This window comes from Hippopotamus amphibius, chromosome 5 (genome assembly GCF_030028045.1).
Source record: "Hippopotamus amphibius kiboko isolate mHipAmp2 chromosome 5, mHipAmp2.hap2, whole genome shotgun sequence".
In the NCBI taxonomy this organism is placed as follows: Eukaryota; Metazoa; Chordata; class Mammalia; order Artiodactyla; family Hippopotamidae; genus Hippopotamus; species Hippopotamus amphibius.
In genome coordinates this window covers 77,092,332-77,111,772 of record NC_080190.1, presented here as the reverse complement: position 1 = coordinate 77,111,772, position 19,441 = coordinate 77,092,332, and the positions used below count along the sequence as shown (strand labels likewise).

General features: G+C 37.9%; 1 protein-coding gene across 12 annotated transcripts in view; it reads left to right on the top strand.

The window, feature by feature from the left end:
• Positions 1-19,441, top strand: part of CSGALNACT2 (chondroitin sulfate N-acetylgalactosaminyltransferase 2) — a 62,216-nt gene that overhangs the window by 20,956 nt on the left and 21,819 nt on the right. For 10 of the 12 annotated variants that reach the window (XM_057734691.1, XM_057734686.1, XM_057734690.1 and 7 more), the window contains exons 3-7: positions 1,168-2,103; positions 4,284-4,500; positions 5,956-6,057; positions 9,302-9,480; positions 11,094-11,188. In XM_057734691.1, the coding sequence (XP_057590674.1) occupies positions 1,443-2,103; positions 4,284-4,500; positions 5,956-6,057; positions 9,302-9,480; positions 11,094-11,188 (1,254 nt within the window). In that variant the 5' untranslated portion in view covers positions 1,168-1,442. Of the gene's footprint in view, positions 1-1,167; positions 2,104-4,283; positions 4,501-5,955; positions 6,058-6,941; positions 7,034-9,301; positions 9,481-11,093; positions 11,189-19,441 lie in introns of those variants that run through there. The other 2 variants (XM_057734696.1, XM_057734697.1) reach the window with 2 other exon arrangements.

Here is a 19,441-nt window from a genome sequence, read left to right as displayed (position 1 = left end):
CCACTAGCCAAGAAGAAGTTTGAATCTATCCTGCATTTTGTACAGATATGTGCCACAAAAACCACACATGGCAGCATTTTTCACAGAAGGCATCCAGGCTTTCCTAATCACTAAGAAACTGACGAGGACTGGTGTTCCCTAGTGAAATTCTTCCATAGGTTCTGCTGCACTGGTAGAAATCTACTCTGTTAAAAGCCGGCTATAGTATCACATATTCTTCTTGATAAACACTTCATTAGAATAGAAGCCTCTCTGTAGTGGAGGCCTTCCCTGCTTCCTGTCTCCTAGGTTTAACCTTCTCTATTTCAAGAATTAAGGATCCTCAGTTTAGAAAGAAGCATGGAAGAGCTTACACAACTGGTTGTGGTATGAATAATAGCAAGTAATTTTGTAAATTTATAAATGGTTCTTGGATTTTTTTCCCTGCACATAAACACGTTCATGTTTTTCTTTATATAGACTCCAAACCTTTCCAGACTTGTAGGAAATCTGTTGCTGTGTAGTACAGTGGAAAGAATGATGTGATCTAATGCTCAAATAATCTACTGGAGGACTTCGGATAGAAAAATGTTTCTTAATGTGTTTTCTAGATGTCTGTGACCTTTTGCAATTGCTTTTTCCCCCACTTAATTTTAAGGCTCTTAGATTGACTGAATTGAGCTATAGAAATTAATGAAGTAGAATGCTTGAATTGAATAAACTGGAAGAAAATATCTCCCTAGAAAGTCATTATCAATGTAGCAAAAACAATTTATAGAAACTCAGCTCCCAAATGGTGATATGCTATAGGTGGGAAATGGCGAATTAATTGAAATATGTTAATAAAGTGTTATCCGTGATGTAATTTTCAAATAGGGACCAGTAGAATCTATGTAGCACAAACCAGGCAAACATAAGCTTACTGTTTCTTTGATTCATTCAGGTTATGGATGTGTAGACACTCTGGTTGAAAGTATTACATGTGATATTTTAGTGTTTCATGAGGCATTTTTTTCTTAATACTTTCTGCCAACATTTACTTAATATTCTATATTGTGTTAGTGCCTCTCATGGTGCTCTGCCGATGTAGTAATATAGCTAAGTTTACTGAAGCCATCAACAATTTGATATACTTTAAGGAAATTTAAGGAAACAAAATTCTGATTGATTCTGATCTGTTTCTTTCAGAAAAATTACCACCCATGTCATGGATTTTATCTAATTGTGTATATCATATTTCTTTATTCTGGATATGATGGTAGCAGTATAGGAAATATGCATTATTTCTCATTTCTGGAGGTAGTCTTCATCGCTGAAGGAAGAAGTTTTTTAAAGCTACAGCCGAATTCATTTTGGTACCTTTTATGGAAATACTGATTTTGTTTTTACTTTTTTATAACCTTTGGCAAAAGGTATGAGCAAGCAAAGAGCTCATCTCATTAGGCAGGTCCACATTGGTAAGAATGCCTAGAAGAGGATTGATTCTTCAGACCCGGACCCATTGGCTACTGTTGGGTCTCGCTTTACTCTGCAGTTTGATATTATTTTTATACCTTCTGGAATGTGCCCCCCAGACTGATGGAAATGCATCTCTTCCCGGTATCATTGGGGAAAATTATGGTAAAGAGTATTATCAAGCCCTCCTACAGGAGCAAGAAGAACATTATCAAACCAGAGCAACCAGTCTGAAACGCCAAATTGCCCAGTTAAAACAAGAATTACAAGAAATGAGTGAGAAGATGAGATCATTGCAAGAGAGAAAGAATATAGGGGCTAATGGCATAGGCTATCAAGGCAACAAAGAGCAAGCACCTAGTGATCTTTTAGAGTTTCTTCATTCACAAATTGACAAAGCTGAAGTTAGCATAGGAGCCAAGCTCTCTAGTGAGTATGGAGTCATTCCCTTTGAAAGTTTTACCCTAATGAAAGTATTCCAGTTGGAAATGGGTCTCACTCGCCATCCTGAGGAAAAACCAGTTAGAAAAGATAAGCGAGATGAATTGGTAGAAGTTATTGAAGCTGGCTTGGAGGTCATTAATAATCCTGATGAAGATGATGAACAGGAAGATGAGGATGGTCCACTTGGAGAGAAACTGATATTTAATGAAAATGACTTCATAGAAGGTAATGTGAAAAGGTAATGTGGTCCATAGTTAAGTTAGTATGATGAAATTCTATTATTGTACGCTGATAATACGTCAGTCATTATCCACAGTACTAAAACATTTAAATTTTTACCTACTAAATTCCACCACGAATTTGAAGTGGCTTTTTAGAAAACATTATAATGTGATCATAATAAAATAGAAAGTAAGGACCAGGAAATAAAATAAATTTAAGCGTATATAGTAGAATACTCCCTAAGTAGAAGACTCTTAGGGTTGTGTGTATATTTGCATCTGTTTGCAAAGAGATTGTATTTGCATTCATCTCTTAACTGGTCTGAATGTTCCTTTTTTATTTTTTTAAAATCTATGAACTAAGGCTCAAGATTTGAAAACCATTTGCTAAAGGAGAGAAAAAGAACCTAATTTAGATTAGTGATTATTCTGTATTTTGAGTGGAGGAGAAACACATGTCAGAACATCAAGGAGGCATACATAGTTTTGAAAAGCACATTTGGCATTTGGAAAAGTAAAGAAATAAACCTGTTTTCCTAATATAGACTGCAGAAAGGGCATATAGGATTTTTATATGTCAGGACGGGACATGACTCAGAAGTTGAGGAACACTTGTATAAATTTAAGATATTTGTTGATTGATATAAACAGGAATAATTGTAGATCCCAACCCCTCTCCATCTTAATACCCCCTGCTAGATATTTAATTGTAGGCTTAAAACCACTTTGGATACAAATATTTCTTAGAAATTCTCTTTACTTGATTCTATAAACAGTATACTACATACAGGTTTTTTTTTTTCATTTGCTGTGATATGATATGATACGATACAATACAATACAATATAATACAATACCTTGAGCCTTTGGAGGCCATCAGAGAGGGCCTTGTGCTTTTCTGAGTCATTTCAGCTCTCTTCTCCCTATAGCCACCTCTTTGCATGGCTGCAATTTTTGATGGGTTGTTTCTTTCAAAACTCTTGTAGTTTTTCCGCAAGTTCAGCTTTTTGTCTTCACTCCATATGTTTGTAGCTTATGGCAGAATTGAAAGCTGCAGAGGAAATAAGATAACTAAGATATGTAAAATGTCTTCATGTCTGCCTTAAAAAAAGGAACCTATGCCAGTTTGATATTCTGCAGCTTCTGCTTTTCTTGTAACTCTACTTGGATGCTGTCACTTACAGGATTTTTCTCTGCATGGAACATATTTTGGCCTTGCTTTCCCTCCATTGTGCAACTTCCCTCATCAAAAAAAAAAAAAAAAAAAGAAATCACTGACAGTGGTTTAGTAACTCCTGTTCCTCTTCCAGACTTTAGCATAGGTGTCACTTCTTCTGGGGGGTCATCTCCAAACTGCAGGTTTAAGATAGCAGTGCTTCCTGCGTGTTCTTGAAACCTCTACCCTGTGTCCCCCTCATAGCACTTGTCACAGTGTATGACATTTCCCATTTCTTGATTTGTAGTTCCTGTTAGACTGTAAGCCTCAGAAGGAATGGGGCCCGTCTATCTTGTTCACTGTTTTATTTCCAGATATTGGCTGACTCACACATCTGTAGGTCTAACCTCTCTCCTGAGTGTCACACTTAAAAATCAGATTGCCCAATAGACTTCCAGACTTTTTTCCCCAAAGGCACCTCAAATTACCATGTTTAAATTTATACTAATTTTTATTTGTCTGACCTCATTCTATCCAGAGTCTGTGTGTTTGCATGTATATATCACTATATTATTATTTATTTTTCTGTCTCCCTCACTAGACTGACCCTTCCTCAAAACTGGGACCGTATAGCTCTCTTTATACCATCAGTGCCTGACACAAATGCACTCAGTACATTTTTGTTAAGCTGAACAAAGCAATAGAAGTTTTGACTCTCAGGTCTAGAATTTAATATTGCTAGAAGTAATTGCTTTATTTTCGTCATTTGTTTTCTGTGTTGATAGACTATGCTATTAAAAAAGAGTCATGTAAAAAGGAATCTGTCATTGGGAGCATATTTTATGGGTTAATACAGCAGAGTGTTGAACATTTTTTTAACCTCTGTACTGTGGGGATAAGATTTTAACAAATATATAAAAACCCTACAAGTCTGGTTTCACACTTTGATCTTTGAGTAAAATCAGTAGTCATATTGAATTTGTAAACTTTGACATGGAGACATCTTTGTTCCTAACTCTTTCCTTTAGGTTATTATCGCACTGAGAGAGATAAGGGCACACAGTATGAACTCTTTTTTAAAAAAGCAGACCTTATGGAATATAGACATGTGACTCTCTTCCGCCCCTTTGGACCTCTCATGAAAGTGAAGAGCGAGATGATTGACATTACTAGATCAATTATTAATATCATTGTGCCACTTGCTGAAAGAACTGAAGCATTTGCGCAGTTTATGCAGAACTTCAGGTAACTCCCAGAGCTGAGTGCTCCTTAAAAAAAAAAAAAAAGAAGCACATTTCATGCCATTTTCTTTAATTTACCTTCGCTGAGTATGATGACTTAGAATTACAGAACATTTTTATAAGTTTTAGGGAACTTTATGTTTTGATATTCCCTCTTTTTCTTAAGGCTTGTATAGTATATTGTGATTTTGACATTTTGAACTGTGAAGTAAATTGACGGTGACAACTATTAGAAACTAAATGTGATTACCTTTATAATTGTGTTTGAATTCATTTTAGGACAAGTTGAATTTTTAAAAATAACTTTACTTACGGGGATATGTGTATAAAAACAGATCATTGAACTTGGTGTACCCCCAAAAAATAATAAATAAATAAATAACTTTACTGAGGCATAACTTACATACAGTAAAATCTACATATTCCAACGATAGAGGTTTCATGACTTTTGACAAATGTATACACTAATGTAACTGCCTCTCCAATTAAGGTATAAAAAGTTACTGTCTCCCCAGAAAATTTCCCTGAGAACAATTTGAATTTCAAAATTGAAAGAAATTTTAGAAATACAAATATTCAAGTAAAAATGAGAGAATATTATTCCATCTTGGGAAGCAGAAACAATACCAGTTTTTAAAAGAATTTTTTCCTTTTTTTATCATTAAATTTGGATATTTTTAAATGCTGAAGTGTTAAAAAATTAACTACATATTAGGGTAACAATCTGAGGAAAGTTTTACCTTTTCCTTTTAATTGAACAATTGTCATGTTTTTCATACTTTAATGTGATAGTCTTAATTCTTCGTAATGCCAATCTTTGTTCTCATTGAAGTTGTTGGATATAAAAGTTAGGTAACACAGTTCTGTTGCAGAATATCTAGAAGTCTTGCTTCCGAATGAGTTTTACCTTTTTGAAATTGCTCACTTGAGATCTGATTTCCTAAAGCATTTTTAAATTGCCTTTCTTGGGATTACCTTCAGATGCTACATTATTCTTCACAGTTTCTAATCTCAATCACGACAAATATTTATTCCTTTGTGATAAGTATAATTTCTCTAATTAGTCAATCTAAAGACAAAATAACTCTTGACCCAAAACTTTATTTGTTTGGTTTTGAACTGATTGAACTTATTTCCTTGAGTAGCTTATAATTTGCTTCTGAGGACAATACCAAAGCAAAGTTCCAGAAATGTTTTGAAATATGGCAACTTCTTGGGCTCTTACATTGGCTTTCCAAGTGTTGCTTTCATTTAGACATACATGTTGTTATGTGTTTGCTGTGGTGCCTTTAATAATTCAGCATATTGCCAGGTTTATGTTTACTTAAAGTTTTGTGTGATTTCATTCTAAATGAATAATGCTCATTCGTTTTCTTGTTAAAGCTTCATGTGATTGCTTTCTGAATGATTAGTGCCTTATATATTTTCCTGAATGAACTTTATTTTTCGATTCTGTTAGGGATGTATGTATTCATCAGGACAAGAGAATTCATCTCACAGTGGTGTATTTTGGTAAAGAAGGATTATCTAAAGTCAAGTCTATCCTAGAATCTGTCACAAGGTTGGTGAGCTATGTCCACATTGAAGTCCTTTATATATAATAATAGAAGAATGAGAATTTCACATACTTAATGAATTAATAACTTTGAATAGCTGCTGTTAAAAGTTGGCCGAGCATGTGAGTGGTGAGAGTTAAGTTCCTCATTTCACCCCTAAGTTCACTCATGCAACTCTAAACGACTTGTCTTCCCTTAACCTCTTAGACAGCTTGGCATGATTAGAGTGCTCTCACTCTGCAGCCAACTCACCTTTATATATTTGCCTCCATTTATTCTTCATTTCTTTCTTTTAAACTCTTTCCCTTTTTCTAAATGTAATCCCTTCGCTTGGATATCATCTCCTGAGCTTATCTCTCTTACTTGCCACCTTTCTTTCCTTCCATTTTCCTAAGTTCCTTCTTACCCTGCAAATGATGCTTAGGTCTCCCCTATACTTAAGAGACCCCCACCTGACTCTCCAGTACCCAGTAACTACTGTTAGGTTTCTGTCCTTTCACAGCTAAACCTCACACTACAGTAGTTCTCTAACCAAGCAACTCATATAGTACCTGGCACATAGTAGGTGCTCAGAGGTTTGAATCTGAATTAGTAATTCCTTAATATTCCATTATTAAATCTGTAGCTTCTCAGCCTTTTCATCTCTAAGTTATGGGCCCAGAGTTATGACCTAACTGCCAAATTCAGCCTTTTCTCTGTCATCCTCTTTGATTGCTTTCTTACATTTGATTCCTAACCAATACTTCCTTCTTGAAACTTTCCTCTGATGTTTGTAAAATGTAAATATTTTGTAAATGTAGATTTGTTATAATGTAAGATACTAGGTTAATTGTCTTTTCTGACCGCATCAACTCTGTATCCTTTACTTGCTTCTTTACCTTTCTGCTAGTTGTGGCCATTCCCTAAGAGTCCAGCTTTGGCCGGCCATTCTTCTCGAGTCGTTCAACTAACATTCATTGAGTCCCACCGACTATGTTCCAGGTACACTGCTGGGGAGTCTAACTGGGATGGTTGGGATAGGACTGGGCACAGAGGAGGGAGTTGCAGTCCCTACCCCAAAGGGACTCTCACAGCACTGGAGTGTGAAAAACAAACATTTTCTCCTCACCCTTCGCTGGCTCCTCCTCCTGATGGCCCTCTTTCAGTTCAGACCAGGATTCTCATATCTGAGTGCTAGTGTCTTTCACTCATTTTTTACCTCTAGTTAGTCAATTTCTGCTTGCTGCACAGGACCTCTGCTCTGTCCTTTCCTTGCTGCTGCCACCACTGTAACCCAGGCTCCCCCTCCCTCCATTTCTTCCCTTTATCTCTTCCCTTCTTACCATTTTCAGGTCACCTACTAAGTACCAGTGACTCACGTTGGTATTACTGAAGTTGTCCCTGCGTTAATCAAGACTCCTCTTTGGCAAATGACGGAAGCTTATCTTGAATTTGCTTGAGGAAAATGGGAGCATTACTGAAGAATCTTGGATAACTCCCCAAATTAAAGGGATTATTATAACCAAATTTAATGAAGAAAACCAAAACAGCTTTAGTGTCTTAGGGACGCGGACCAGAGACTTGAATATCTTCAGAATTCTCTTGTCTTCTTGTCTGCTTTTCTCTGCATGTTGACTTCATTCTCCTATTACAGATTGGCTTCTTCCACATGTGAGGTTATATGGCTGTTGCGGCTCTGGGCTCATATCGTCTCAGCTTTGCCATCAGAGAGGAAAGAGCTTTCTCCCAGATTCACTTGAGAAAATCCCAGAGAAGGACTTTTGCCCACTCTTGAGCCAGTCACTATGGCAGGTGGGGTGGGGATGTTTTGATTAGCCCAGCTTGAGCCTGGCCCCTGCCCCTAGGAAATTACTGTGGTTGTGGTTTTCTATGGTTTGTTCCTCCACTTGGTGCTGGGAGTGTGAGGTGGTGATCAGCAGTTTCCCCAAAAGAAGGGAGAGATTTACAACCTATAAAGGGGGGGCATGGGCACTCAGAGCACTTGGATTCCACTCTGTGTACTGTTTGAGCCTTGGCTTCCATCTCTCCAATTCCCATTCTGTGCTATTGTAAGGGTAATCTTTTTAAAATGTTCCTTTTATGATCCAGCTATCCCCTAGTGCCTCAGTTCTCCAACTTTAACATCAGTCACCTGGGGTGACTTGTCCCAAGAGAGACTCAGATACTCAGCTCTTCCCATAGTATCTGATTCAGAGGTCTGGGGTGGGGCCTGGGAATATGTATTTCTAACACATTCCCAGGGAAATCTGATGCTGTGCGTGCAGGGACTTGGCTGTGAAAATCACTGCCCTGGTAGAAAAACCCTGACTCCTCCTTGACTTGAGAACACTGACCAAGTTCTTTAACTTCTCATGGAAGGTCCTCGTTAGTCTGACCCTTTTCTGGTCTCTCATTGTTCCCATTGTAGGATCCCTGTGTTCCAGTCTGATTCATCTGACTCCTGTCTTTTAAAAAGCTTTCTACTTTCTTACCTGCTTGCCTTTGAGAATAATTAATTGGGAAGATCTTTACACTTGCCACTGAATGCAGGATTTTAACCGAGGCATAACTTAAATTCTGCTTCTAACATCTTCTCTAACTACTTGAAACAAAAGCAGTCTTTTTTTCTCAGAACTGCTGTTCATTCATTCATTTTGAAAATATTTATTGAACTCCTACCCTATGAGGGGCCCTGTGTCCATAGTAATAAAAGAAACTCCCTGTTCTCATGGAGCTTGCATTCTAGTGGGAGAGACTTGAACAAACATGTCTGGTGGTACTGAGGGAAACAAAGCTAGGCAAGGGGATAGATTAAAGAGGAGGGAGGTTAGGGCTATTTCACATGTAGCACGAGGGGATCCCTTTGATAAAGGGACATTTGAGCAAAGATCTGAAGAACTTGAGAGAAGAGCACTCTTTGTATATATGATTCATGTGGATTACATTATTTATTATCAAACATTATGGCTGTTTTTCCATGTGTATATTTCTTACCTCCCCAGTAGGTTTTTAAGATCTTGACGGGTAGTGGCCTCTCAACACTTAGTAACTTCACACCACTAGCATGTTGCCTCAAATGTGGACATTTACTTGAGTATCTGTCGCTGATGATGATCAGATACATGAAACTGATGATTGCCTTTCCCTATATGAATGTAGACCCAACGTAATAAACACCTGAAGTGTAAAATGCATTTTGTAACTTGTGTTGAAAGAGGAGAATCACCTTTAAGCGGGACTTATCATTTGTTGTATGTGCTTTCCTCGTAGTGAATCTGATTTTCACAATTACACCTTGGTCTCATTGAATGAAGAATTTAATCGTGGACGAGGACTGAATGTGGGTGCTCGCGCTTGGGACAAGGGAGAGGTCTTGATGTTTTTCTGTGATGTCGATATATATTTCTCAGCCGAATTCCTTAAGAGCTGCCGGTTAAATGCTGAGCCAGGTACGTTAAATGTTGGTAGGTGGGTTGAGTGTAGAATTTAGAACAATCCCATATTTTGAATCAAGTTGGTTATGTTTTTTAAAGTTTTTTTGGCATGATTTAGCTGGAATATTAAGTAGAAAAGTGAAAATTTGCCCCGCTGAAGTTCATACCCCTTGTTCTTTTATGGCCAGATTCCAGTGTATACATTTGAATCTAGATAAACAAATGCAAAGGAATAAAATGTCTTGAAATTGACAAGGAGGAAGTAGCACCCAACAGAAAAAGAGCCAAGCAGTCAGTGTGCTGTGTGAGAGTCAGAAGCACTCTACCTCAGGCAGGTGGCGCCAGTACTCATGCCGGCATGCACTTACACAGAGGTCCAGATACAGGTGCTGCTTGGTCTTCAGACTGCATTTTGGGATGATTACTATACTTTGTTTTATGTCGTACATAGTTTTTGAAAATGTTAAGATCAAGTGACATTTTTATATATCAAACATTTTAAATGTGGAAAGGAAGTTTTCTATATTAAAAAATCTCATAGTAAGGTTTTTATGTAGAAGTGCTCGTATCATGCAGATGATTATCTTCTTATCCATCAGGTTGATTAGGGATGGTTGTCTGGACCTCCCTGAGAGCCAAGTGGGTAAATGAGGATTAGGGTTACTTTTTTTTGCACCGGACAGCATGAAGTCCAGAATGTGGTAGTTGAAGGAGACGTATTTGCTCAGTGTAAAACAAATATTTATCTAAAATATTTTATATATATTTTACCTTATTTCTTTAATGTAAAAGAAATAGATTTGCCTCTAGGAAATTGAGCTCTCCTTCCCTAAGTGGATTTCAGTGAAGATGAGATGAACATCTGCTAGGGATCTTGTAATAAAAAGGCTGCCACATTATGGGTCCTTGACAGTTTCTGAGCACTTCATGTTATCATGTCTGATTGAGGCCAGTCTCAGCAAGGGGTTCTCCATTGAGGGGAGGCTGGCTAGTTAGTTAGCCTTAAAGGTCCCTTCAGTGCTAACAATTTGAATGCTAATAACAAGGCCTTTTGAGGGGGCTGTTAGACATCAGGTATTTTTGTCAGTCTTCCCAAGTTTTCTGAATCTTGTTCAGATATGTCTGTAGTTATATATTTTAATATTCTCTATCCATTATACAGTGTCCTTTGGATTCACTGTTTCTGTGATGCATTTTGAAGGGTGGGTTTGATAGAAGTTTCTCAGTTCCTTGGTGATTGTCAGAGGTTAACCTACATCTGTTACTACTAATTCAGTGGAATAAATAATGATTAATAAATGGTTCACCTTATGAACAGCTGAGAGAATACTTTCATCTATCTTCCCAGAGTCAAAGGGAATAAACACGTCAAAAGGGAATAAAGCACCCGTTAGTCTTTTTTTCTCTCTTCTTTTCCTTGGTTATAGTTTCATAGCCTGACTTACTGACATGTTAGAAAATCATGTTCATCAATGTGAGGTCTCAGTAACCTGAGCATTGATAAAATACAGTATTAATAAAATAAAATCATATGTAACAAAGACTTTAACAAAGTCTTAGTAGATATTGCAAGAAAGATCAGTGCTTTATTTCTTCTTTTTGTGATATAAACATATTTTAATTTGTAGGTAAGAAGGTGTTTTACCCAGTGGTGTTCAGCCTTTACAACCCTGCCATCGTTTATGCCAATCTGGATGTGCCCCCGCCTGTGGAGCAGCAGCTGGTGAGACTCTTACTGTCAGTTATGAAAAGCCTCAAAGATCCTTGTCAGGTTCCTTTATGTCTGTTTCAAAAGTAGAAAACAAAGTTTCAGTTAAAAACTATAGTTACTATAACCACATTTTCATAGTGTACCCTCCATAAAATGCTTTCACATTTGTTTCAGAATTAAGTGTCACCCTGGGTTCAGGCGGGGGAGAAAAGTTTAGGCTACAGAGAAAAATTCATATCCTAGATTGTGAAAATTGTGTGGTCATTTCTACCAACTTATTTTTAGTAATACTAAAAATAAAATTTAATTTTAATAACCTTACTAACTAGAAGTTAAAACTATTAAATAAGAAGAATAATATACTGTGGGAAATTATTTAGAAAGTCTTGGAATGGAAATGCCATATATCAGAACTTACAGCTATTGACAGAGTTATACAAATTATGAAAAAAAAGTAAATTTCTGTGGAATAATTTAGATTTACAGAGCAGTTGGAAAGATAGTATAGAGAATTCCTGTACTTCACCCAGTTTCCCCTAATGTTAACATCTTATATAACCTTGGTTCATTTGTCCAAGTTAAGATTAACATTGGTAAGTTACTGTTGACTACACTATAGATTTTATTAGGATTTCACCAGTTTTTCTACTACAGTCCTCTTTATTCCAGGATCCAGTCCAGGATACTATATTGCATTTAGCCTAATCTTTTATTGTTAACATTAAGAACAAAAAGGAAACAAATGAACTAAGAAGATAATTTAGCATGCTTAAAAAATGAAAAATAACTCCAGGAAAGAAAGAAAGACAAATTAATGAACCAAAAATAATAGGTTGACAAAGGAGCTTATTTTTTTTTATTTATTTAATTTTTTTATTGGAGTATAGTTGCTTTACAATGTTGTGTTAGTTTCTGCTGTACAGTGAAGTGAATCAGCTATATGTACACATATATCCCCTCCCTCTTGGACCTCCCTCCCCCACCCATCCCACCCATCTAGTTCATCACAGAGCGCTGAGCTAAGCTCCCTGTGTTTATACAGTAGGTTCCCACTAGCTGTCTGTTTTACACATGGTAGTGTATTTATGTCAATCCTAATCTCCCAGTTCATCCCATCCTCCCCTTCCCCCCGTGTCCACATGTGTGTTGTCTACGTCTGCATTTCTATTCCTGCCCTGCAAATAGGTTCATCTGTAGCATTTTTCTGGATTCCACATATATGCATTAATATATATTTATTTCTCTCTTTCTGACTTCACTCTGTATGACAGACTCTGGGTCCATCCACATCTCTACAAATGACCCAGTTTCTTTTTATGGCTGAGTAATATTCCATTTTATATGTATGTACCACATCTTCTTTATCCATTCATCTGTTGATAGATATTTAGTTTGTTTCCATGTCCTAGATATTGTAAATAGTGCTGCAGTGAACAGTGGGGTACATGGGTCTTTTTGAATTATGGTTTTCTCAGGGTATATGCCCAGTAGGAGGGTTGCTGGGTCATGTGGTAGTTCTATTTTAGCTTTTTTAAGGAATCTCCATATCCTTCTCCACAGTAGCTGTATCAGTTTACATTCCCACCAAAAGTGCAAGAGGGTTCCCTTTTCTCTTCAAGCTCTCTAGCGTTTATTGCTTGTAGATTTTTTTGTGATGGCCATTTTGATGGATGTGTGGTGATACCTTATTGTAGTTTTGATTTGCATTTCTCTCATAATTAGTGGTATTGAGCATCTTTTCATGTGCCTCTTGGCCATCTGTATGTCTTTGGTGAAATGCTTATTTAGGTCTTCTGCCCATTTTTTGATTGGGGTTTTTTGGTTTTGTTTTTTGTTGCTGTTATTGTTTGTTTGTTTTTTGCTTTTTTGCTGTTTTGGCTGCGTCAGGTCTTAATTGCTGCATGCAGGATCTTTGTTGTGGCACACAGGCTCTTCACTGCATCATGTAGGCTTCTCTAGTTGTGATGCATGGGCTTCTCTCTAGTTGTGACGTGCGAATTTTCTCTAGTTGTGGCACATGGGCTATGTAGTTTGTGGCAGGCGGACTCTCTGGTTGAGGCACGTGGGCTCAGTAGTTGTGGCATGTGGGCCTGTTTGCTCTGAGGCATGTGGGGTCTTAGTTCCCCAACCAGGGATCGAACCTTTTATCCCCTGCATTGCAGAACAGACTTTACCACTGGACCACCAGGGAGGTCCGTGTTTGTGTTTTTTTATATTGAGCTGTATGAGCTGTTTGTATATTTTGGAGATTAATCCTTTGTCCGTTGCTTCGTCTACATATATTTTCTCCCATTCTGTTGGTTGTCTTTTCATCCTGTTTATGGTTTCCTTTGCTATGCAAAAGCTTTTAAATTTAATTAGGTCCCATTTGCTTATTTTTGTTTTTATTTTCATTACTCTAGGAGGTGGGTCATAAAAGATCTTGCTGTGACTTATGTCAGAGAGTGTTTTTCCTGTTTTCCTCTAAGTGTATTATAATGTCCAGTCTTACATTTAGGTCTTTAATCCATTTTGAGTTCATTTTTGTGTATGGTGTTAGGTGGTGTTCTAATTCCATTCTTTTACAGGTAATTGTTCAGTTTTTCCAGCACCATTTATTGAAAAGGAGCTTATTTTTTATGTGCAGAAAAAATTTAATCATAAAGTGGGCAGATTCAGGGTAAAAAAGAAAACACAACATAGGAAATTAGAATAAGAAAGCATTAAAGGAAATCAATTTCATATAGTAAGTTTAAAAAATTCTAAATAAAAGGAAAGATTTGAGAATTTATAAAATATTGACATGAACTAAATTCATGTCAGTATTTTATAAAAGTTCATGTTAGTATTTTATAAATAAAAGAAATGGAAGCTCTGAGAGACTAAGAGCAATTTAAAATACTAGAGCAGTTATCAGTTAACCCACAGATGCATAGATATGTTTCACTGGTGATATTAGTGCATATGATCTACTTAATATATTGTATGAGGCCAGTATCATCTTCATACCAACGCTGGCAAAGCATGTATACACAAACATACACACTATCTGTAGGCCAGTATTACTTAGGAGTATAGATACAAATGGGGTCAAAATGTCAAACTGAGCATCCACATCTGCCTTATCTTACCTTAAATCCTTTGTGGAAATGAATTATTAAAAATAAAAAGGCATATTAGTATCAGAGAATGAGAGAAATGCCATTAGGAGATCTAAATTTTGAGAAATTTCTGTACAATGACAATAGTTGTCATAGGATTGATTAATGGAGGAGAGAAAAGCCTGGAATGTGTTCAGGAGAACACCGAAAGGGGCCGCTTTGCATTCCCTGAGCTCATAGAGGACAGGGAGTGGTGGGGTATGCGTGCTTCTCTGGGGGGTGAGCTGAGCAGCAGGCATCACAGGCTTTGACCCACAGGCTGAGGCCGTGTGTGTGGTCGCGGGAGCTAGAGAGTCAGGGTAGGATCCTAGGAATACTGAGTTGTAGGGTGGAGAGGGAGCCCTAGACTCCAAAGGTGAACTGTTGTTGGCACGTTCTGCCCAAGACCACATTTAGCCCCTCCTGCACTATTACTGGAGATAGACCCCTGTAATCATAGCTAACAGCCATGGGTTTTCGAACAATGATTTTTGAAACAAAAATGAGTAGCAGCTAACCACAACTAGCCAAATATTTGAGGGAAAGTAACACAATGAAAGCGGCACCAAATTTTAATAAAGAGAAAACACATGATAATATGAATAGAGATAACTAGCAACTTTAAATTAAACATATCTTTAAGGAAATTAGAGAAAACATTAATTTTGTAAAACAATATTTGTTGCTAAAAATAGAATCAGAACTTGGAAATTGTGAAAATATAAAACTCACTAAATGGGCTGAATAGCAGATGGTCACAGTTGAAATAGACTTGTAAACTAGAAGACAGGCCAACTGGGCACATAAAGACCAAGAGATAATGTGAGAGAAAAATTGAGACACGGGAAATCAATTCCGAAGCCCCCAGATTGTTTAATAGGCGTTCCAGAAGGGAGAGAAAAGAGAGAACAGAGCAGGGAAGAAATTGAAGAAAACTTCAAAGAATCAAGGGAAGACAAGTCTTCTGGCATTTGAGAACAGAACTTAAGGGACAATCCTAATAGTTTCCAGAGACGCCAAAAATAGACAAACCTAGCTTGTCTACAAAGGAATAATAATCAGGTTGGCACTTGCAGCCTTTGTAATAATATTGGTGCTAGGAAACAATAAAGCTTGAGTGTTCTGAAGAAAAATAACTTCTATTCTAGAATCTGTATTTGACCTATTTGAGGGCAAAATAGATATTTTTGAACATTGAAGAACTCAGAGTTTATTTCTCACAGACCTTTTCTAATTCAGCAGGATGAGAAATGAAGACATTGAAAGAGGAAGACCTGAGAATAAAACAGTGGTCAACAACAACAATAAGAACCCAGTCAAACTTTTCTTTAGTTTCTTTAAATAGTTTTTGATGAAACACATAATAAAAAAGTTAATTGCAATTTAGGATTAAAAAGTCAAAGGGTATATACATGGTATACATACATGTATTACCTAACTGTATCCCAAGAGGGCCCAGAAGCAGTGACATCTTTAGAGTAATAAGCGTACCCAGCTCCCAGATCTTAGTGCTGGGACAGGAAATAGAGGAACCTGGAGCATCTTGTAGCTCCAGAAAGTAAGGAAATATTCAAACAACAAAAGGATGAGGGTATGTCAGAGGGACACAGGAGCCTGAAAGAGCTCCCAGTGGCAAAGCTACAATTTGAGCAACAAAATAACCTAGTACTGGATTATAACCCCAGCATACAATAAATATCCATGAGTCCATTCTGATATAAATAAATTTGTGAGTTAATAAATAGGTAATAATAATAATGAACAAATAGATTGATGCATTGATTAGATTAGATGCGGGAAAGAGACAGATCTTCCCTACAGAATTCTAAATAACTTTTGTAGTTACTCCCTTTTCCAGAAGGTGGAGCTAGGTGACTCACTTCTTGAAACAAGTATGAAAAAAGAAAAACTAACTTTTCAGCGGAGAAACCTGGCAGACGCCGTCTTAAAACCAAGAAATGAAGTTAACATCACCAGTGTTGTCATGTACCCCCTCATACAATGTAACAAGAAGGGCACTTCTCCCCTGTGATCTTTCTTCCAAAAATCTATAACCCCAGCCTAATCATGAGAAAACCTTCAGACAAAGCCAAATTGAGGGACATCCTACCAAATACCTGACCATTACTCCTCAAAACTGTCAAAATCATCAAAAACAAGACTGAGAAGCTGTCACAGTTTCTCAGAAGACTGAGACATAACACCAAGTGCAGTGTGGTCCCCTGGACTGGATCCTAAAGCAGAAAAAAGGACGTTAAAGGAAAAACTGGTAGAATCCAAATAAACTCTGGAGTTACTTAATAGTAATATGCCAGTGTTAGTTTCTTAGTTCTGACAAATGTACCACAACAGTGTAAGATAATAACATTTAGGGGAAGCTAAAGCTACATGAGAAGTATATTGGAACTCTTTACTATGTTGCAACTTTTCTGTAAACCTGAAATTATTTCAAAATAAAAAGTTTATAGAAAATTTTACTTGAAAAACAAGCCAAAAGAAGTGCAAAATGTACCTTAACCTATGAGGGTGAAGAGCTAATATTCTTGTCTGGTTTGGGAGGATGTGGCTGAAGAATGATTTGAAAACAGGTTCAGTCTAGATGTTGCATAGAAAAGTAAGTTTAAATACTTCCACTTCAGATTCTAGTTTCACCACTTTGTAACCATTGCAAGTTATTTAACCTTTCTAAGCTTCATTCTCCTCACTTAAAAACTGTAGGAAGTTTGCTCTCCATAAAGTTTGAAGATATATTAGAAATAAATAGGAAGTACACCAAATAGGAAAAAAATAGGTAAAAGGCATTCGATAATAATTCACAGTAAACATATTTAAATAGTCTTTCTCACTAAGAATGGGTTAAAACAGCAATGCAATACTTTTTTTTCTGCTGTTAAATCTCTGTTTTTAAAAACAGCCACGGGAATGATGCTGGCAGGGCAGGGGATCTGCCGTCCCTGCCAGCGGTGTGGGCGTGCAGGTGAGCTTTCTGGGTCAGGAGTTTTCAAACAGGTTCACCCCTCTGATCCAGCCATTTCCACCTCCAGGAGTTTCTCCTGAGGAAGTAATCAGAGGCATAGAGTAGCGATATGCATAACACTGACAATATTAAAGCAAGCAAAACTCTAATAATAAAATGGTAAACTGAATTATAGTATATACTGTGGTGAATGTTATGTGTCGAGAGGAAAATTCATGAAATGGAAATAAATACAGCAGCGTAAATGTAGAGGTAGGTGTAAAGTTAAAAAATGGGGAATGGTGTATATGTATTTTAGACATCTTAATGCTATAATAACTGGTATTTTTATGTACCCTTTGTGCAAGGCACTGTTCTGTTTGTTTTCTTTTTAAACACATGTTAACTCATTCCTGTAACAACCTCTGAGGTAGGTGCTATCAATACCCGTTTTACAGATGAGGAGACAGCTGTGCATGGCTGAGTGCCCCTCCCCCAATGCACAGCTGGCCAGGATGGGGCCAGGAACCCAGGCAGTGTGGCTGCATAGTCTCCACTCTGTTATATTAATTCATCAACTAGTGGGCATCCATTCTGTGCCAGCCGGTATTCACCACTGGAGCCCCAGCACACAGACCCATGCAGAGGTGGCTGTTGCTCACAGGAATCTTTAGTCTGATAGGAAGAGACGAAAATAAAACCAATTGACAAATACCATGCAGATCATTAAAACAGGCTGAGTTGTGAAGAGTGATTAGGTGGTTTCTGTGTTGTGTTCGATCAGAAAGGCCTCTCTGAGATGGGGCTGTTGAAGGGCCATCCGAATGACAGGAAGGAACCTGCTACACAGTGACTGCGGAAGGCAGTTCCAGGCAGAAGGACACTAGTGGATTTCTTAAGGTGACTGGGTCACAGAGGTGGGCCAGGTCCTGTAGAGCTTGTTATACCGCTGTAAGGGCTTTGAATTTTATGCAAAGTGTGATAGACAGCCTTGGGGGTTTTGATTCTATGGAAACTGGATTGTGTGTGGCTCTAGCTGCAAGTAGCTGCTTAGGCTTTTGCAGTAGATCAGGGAAGGTGCTGTGGCTTGGGTGAGGGTGGTGACTGTGGAGAAAGGTTTGGGTATGATTTAGAGACAGAACTGATAGAGCTTGCTGGTGGATTAGATGTGGGGAGTGAGGGAAAGACAGGAGTGGCAAGAGGAGAGATCAGGACTTAGTTTGAGCATGGCAGGTGTGTGTTGGTTATTAGACGTCCAAGAGAAGGTGCCAAGTTGCCGGGGGGGATTCATGAACCTGGCGTCTATGAGGGGCTGAGGGCTGGAGGTGTAGATTATGTGTGGATAGCTGCATCCCCCACATGCTTAGAAGAAAGAGTAAAATGCAATAAAATCAGGGATTATGGACAATGTGAGTTGTCTTCTACTCTCCTCAGTGAAAATGTGCTGCTTTGAAAATCAAAGCTGATGACTCTTTTCCCCAAGTCTGATAATATTTGGAGAATTTTAAAGAAACTAAAGTTATAAATGAAGTTATTATATTTTGACTAAGGAGACAAGAATATTAGAGCCTTATCTTGATTTTACCACAAAAGTTATGCCTCTATAAATTTATTTATTCATTTAACAAGTATTTATTGAAAGCCTGTCCTGTGCCTTGCATTGTTCTCGGTGCTAGGGATATAGCAGTGATCAAAATTAACAAAAAGTCCTGCTCTCAGGAAGTTTTATGTTGTACTAAAAGGGGAAGAAGCCTTCCCCACCCCTACTCTCCCAAATGGAAAAGGAAAATTTGTATTTCAGTTATTAGCTCCTACTTTAGCCAAGTCCTCAGTGCTGCCTGGTTCATTCTGTGTTCCAGTTGGTTCTCCCATTCTGCACAGCAGCTTTTTCAGACTGTCCCACTCTTCTCGAAAGTTGCCTCCTCTACAGACCTGTATATTCCTATATTCCTGCTACCTGCAAGCATTTCCACATGATTGCCCTCCAGATCACTCAGATTCATTATGTCCAGAACCTGGCTCCACATCATCCCTCTCTGGGCTGGCCCTCCCCCCACCCCTCCACTCCCACTCTTGGGGGGGAGGTACTGTACTGTCACATACGCATTGTCAGGACAACAGTCTGCTGTCATCCTTGATTGATCCTTACCTCTCATCCCTTGCTCATGCGCATTCAGTCACTTGCTGACT